General features: G+C 31.0%; 1 protein-coding gene across 1 annotated transcript; it reads right to left on the reverse strand.

The window, feature by feature from the left end:
- Positions 1-1,931: 1,931 nt before the first annotated feature.
- On the reverse strand, positions 1,932-2,639 carry LOC131624614 (pathogenesis-related protein 1A-like). Its single transcript, XM_058895557.1, has one exon. It carries the CDS (start codon positions 2,610-2,612, stop codon positions 2,127-2,129), a length of 486 nt encoding a protein of 161 aa, XP_058751540.1. The 5' UTR covers positions 2,613-2,639; the 3' UTR covers positions 1,932-2,126.
- Between the last annotated feature and the right edge of the window lie 2,012 nt (positions 2,640-4,651).

A 4,651-nucleotide genomic window follows, 5' to 3' on the forward strand; every position in this document is an offset into this window, starting at 1 on the left:
CCCAAAATCCTTTTAACCTTTTCACCCAATTCTTCCTATTTTCTAAGGCTATGTTTGGGAGTTTGGAGGGGAACGGAGGGGAGGGCTTTGGAAAATAGGAAGAAGTTGATGAAAAGGATAAAAAGATTTTGGGTAGGAGGGTTTTGGAGGGTTTGAGTTTATTCATAACACCAAAAACCCCATAAAATGGGGGAACTCAAAAATTGAATTGAAGGAGAGTTTTGAAGGGTTTTGAAGGGCTTACATAAATATTCCAAATATCTTTTGGGTTGTTATAGTATTCTGAAAATTAAAAATTTACTAATGATAATGACTCTTTTATCATTTTAAACAAAATCATTTTTTCAAAAAATGTCAAATATTTTCCTATATTTTTTTAAAATTTCATTTTTGGAAGCCTTCCCCTCCCCTCCCCTCCAAACTCCCAAACATAGCCTAAAGCCCTCCCCTCCCTTCCCCTCCAAACTCTCAAACATAGCCTAAGGCTTTGTTTGCGAGTTTGGGGGAAAGAGAGGGGAGGACTTGGAAAAATATGAAGGATTGAGTGAAAAGAATAGAAATATTTTGGGTATGAGGGTTTTGGAGGATTTCATTTTATTTTTAAAACCAAAAACCCCCTAATATGGGGAACTCAAAAATTATATTGAAGGAGGGTTTTGGAGGACTTACATAAAATTTTCAAATATCTTTTAGGTTATAGTATTCTGAATATTAAAAATATTGTAATCATAATAGCTATTTTATCATTCTAAATAAAATCATTTTTTTAAAATGTCAAATATATTCCTATATTTTTTTTTAACTTTCGTTTTCGGAAGCCTTCTCTTCTCCTCTCCTCCAAACTCACAAACAAAACCTTAGTTTTGCAATAACTGACAAAGTGTCAGTAATCCAACACCTCTGACGGTTAAAACAGCGGTAACATGCAAAAATAGAGATTCACAAAACATTTTATCTTGTAGTGTGACTAGGCTTTTATATATATATATATATATATATATATATATATATATATATATATATATATATATATATATATATATATATAAAAAAAAACTTGAAGGGGTTGTTTTGGGAAGTTGATTTTTGAAAGACTTTAAAGGGGAAAAGTTTGAAGAGTTGCGTCTATATTTTAAAATGTGTTTTATATTTTAAAAAATTTTAAAAACAATATGATTATATATTTTATATATATTTTTTAAAATATTTAAAATATTATTTTAAAATTCCGGTCCGCTACCGCCTTTTAAAAATATTACTATATATGCTAAAGTAGTATATAGTTTTAAATCGCGGTCCGCAATTACATCCGCTATATTGCGGATACGGCTGCGTCCACATCCGCATTAGACTGCAATTGTAGTGTGATTTAAAAATCTCTCCTCTAGCCATATTAGGAAGTACATTAAATAATTTTAATCATATTTTTTCAAGTATTTTCATCAAAAATCTATATATATTAAAATTGTATAACTCGATTTACTTCTTTTTTATGCAAAGAAAAAAATATTAGATTAGGTGTTTTTTAATATAATATTTCAAACACATTGTGGAGTCTTCGCGTCTTCTCATGTAATCAGGTTGGAGAATCTTTAGTTCTCCCTTATATTAAATCTTGCACACACAAAAAAATATTTTCTTTTAAAAATTCACACCGCAACGGCCGCAATGTGCATCGCAACAAGCGCAATGACCACAATCAAAACATCCGCAATCGTAACCGCATGCACAACTACAACTGCAATTTAAAACCATGACGCACCCCTCCAAAATCTTTTCCCAAAATTCTCCATAAAGCAACTCTCAAACGTCTCTAAGTGATGTTTTTTAAGTATTACTATTTAAAAAAATAAAATAGTGATATAGAAAGTATATAAAATATTAAATTCATTATTCCATGATCTCTTAATGAAGAAAGAGGAAGTGTGAGATTTCATACAAGAGAGATTTAATATATAAAATACGACAATTTCTTTTTGACTGATGGTAATAATTAACTTGAAAGTTATACATACGATTAACTCACATAAACATTTGAGAACTATTATCATATGTAAAATAATGAGTCAGAAACTCATCACTTACATATGTTTTGGTATTATTTATGATGATATTTCTTCATGCACTTAGTATGGTTTCTCGCCATTATAGTTACCAGGTGGATCATAGTTGCAAGTAATGAAAGTTCCTCCATTGTCACAACTCACTTTCGCACATCCAAGACGAACTGAGTTTCTCCAAACAACTTGAGTATAATGGCCACACACTTTACCAGCAGCACATGTATTACTATCATAATCATAGTCGGATTTCTCATCAACCCACAACTTCACTGCATCTGTGCCGCTCATGCCACCCGAGCTCACCGCGATATTCTCTCCGTAACGGCCACCACCACCGGAGTGGATCAGTTGACAATCCTTACGTTGATTAGCATAGTTTTGCGCAAAAGCAGCGACAGTATCGTCCCATGCAATATCTGAAACACCAACCTGGGATCTTGCTGCGTTGTGGGCGTTCACGTAGTCCGTTGACGAGTCTTGTGCATATGCAACTTGACTCCCCACAAGAAATATTAACCCTAAGACACACACTACTGAAAATGAACTCATTTTAGCTATTACAATTAATTTTGAAATGCTAAATGGTGTTTGATGAAAAATGATGGGGCTCTAGTGATGTTATTTATAGGAACAATTTACATGAAAAATTTGTAATAATTGAGAAGATTATTCTTCTTGTTGTTATTCCGTAAGAAACATGTTACACATGTAATAGAATTTTCAAATATGAAATTGCGTCCATGACTAGAAAAAGTAGGCTGCTAATTTCCATCAATTGTGATTAACTAATTAAATGATGAGAAGATGGACATGATTATCCATATCAATAAATAACTACTTACGACTAAATTTATTTGATATTATAAAAATTCAGACACATATAAATTTGAAATGCGTGACTTAATTGCAAATGAATAATAAATATATAAATTCAATTGTATTAAATAATTATATAAAAAAAGACTCGTCAGATGGAGAAAAAAAATAAAAATTAAACATTTGAAAATAAATATTGTCTTTCAAATAAAAATAATTGTTGATTAAAATAAAAAACATATTATATTGTGCTAATAATCATCCGTGAGATAAAAAAATTATTTGATGCGATATAAAATGTATTTAGATACAAATTTAAAATTTGAAATGATTTACTTAACTATAAAATAAAAAATAATTAAATAAAATTAGTTGTATTAAATAATCACATAAAAAGAATAAAAGAAAAAAAAGGAGCCGTGAGATGAAGAAAGAAAAAATTAATATTTAAAAAAAAGAATTTGTCACTCAAATTAAGACAATAATTGATTAAAATAAAATAGATATTGTGTTGATAGTTTCTCATGAAATAATTTTTTTTTAATTTTATTAAAATTAAAACATAGATTATTAGTATTTTTAGTGATAATAAATAAATGATGAAAAAATTTAAAATGAAAGTAAAATAAGTGTAGGAAACTTTGAAATTTTAATGAAAGAAGAGAATGAATGTGTAGTATTTATTTGTGATTTAATTGGTGAAATTTAAAAATAAATGACACATGTCATACACTAATAAAAGATGTGAATAAAAAAAAATTACTTAATTACTTAAATACTTTTTTATTAATAAAAAAATAATTTAAATAGTTCATGCAATTGACTTTTAATAGATAGACGGCAGATTTACCATTACATTCTATTCCAGGTGTGTCTTTAGATAGCAACTTTATACATAAAATATGTAGGGACAAGTGGGAAGGTTATTCATCTATAGAAAAATAAAGTTATTATTCGGTTAGAAAAATAAGTGGCATAAAATGAAATTGCTTCCATGACCAGACAAACAAGGCTCCTAATTTCCACATATTGTAATTTAATTATCATCAAGGTAACTTAGTGATGGCTAATTCATAAATTGCTATTAATCTTCTTGTTTAATATGGACTATTCAAATCTAATGATAAAAAATTTAGAGAGAGAGTTAGCCTTCTCTCTAACTACCTTTTTCGCTTCGCTTAGGGCTAAGGACGCTTAAGCCAGCGGTGATGGTTTCAGACGGTAGATGGACGAAGGTTGAACACAAGAAAGGCAGGAGCAATGCTCAATGGGACAGTGAAGGTAACAGTGGCATAGACCGCAACCTCCACAGGGGAGACTCAACCACTTTCTTCATAATTGAGTTCGATGACAAGTGGGGTGCTAGAGACTTATTCATGGAGTTTAAGGATTTGGGTTTCATTGATGAGGTGGTTATACCACCAAAGAAGGACAAGAAGGGAAGAAGGTATGGGTTTGTACGTTTCCTCGAGGTAGAAGATGAGAGGCTTCTGGCGACAAAGCTGGACAATTTGTTTTTAGGAGGAAGGAAGCTTCACGCAAACACTCCACGTTTCCAGAGAAATGAGATAAAGGAAAGGGTAGTGACTCTGAAGCCAAGAAGATGGGGAAGAAAGAACAATGATGAAAAGCTATCAAGCAGGATCATTAGCAGGGATCCGGTAGAGAATGACAGTAGAACCTTCGCTGAGGTTACGAGAAATAAGTCTAAGGCAAACTTGGTGATGACCCGTTTCAAGAAGGCAATAACATCCTTATCTTACAGAGCGGGA

This window comes from Vicia villosa, linkage group LG1 (genome assembly GCF_029867415.1).
Source record: "Vicia villosa cultivar HV-30 ecotype Madison, WI linkage group LG1, Vvil1.0, whole genome shotgun sequence".
NCBI classification, from domain to species: domain Eukaryota; kingdom Viridiplantae; phylum Streptophyta; class Magnoliopsida; order Fabales; family Fabaceae; genus Vicia; species Vicia villosa.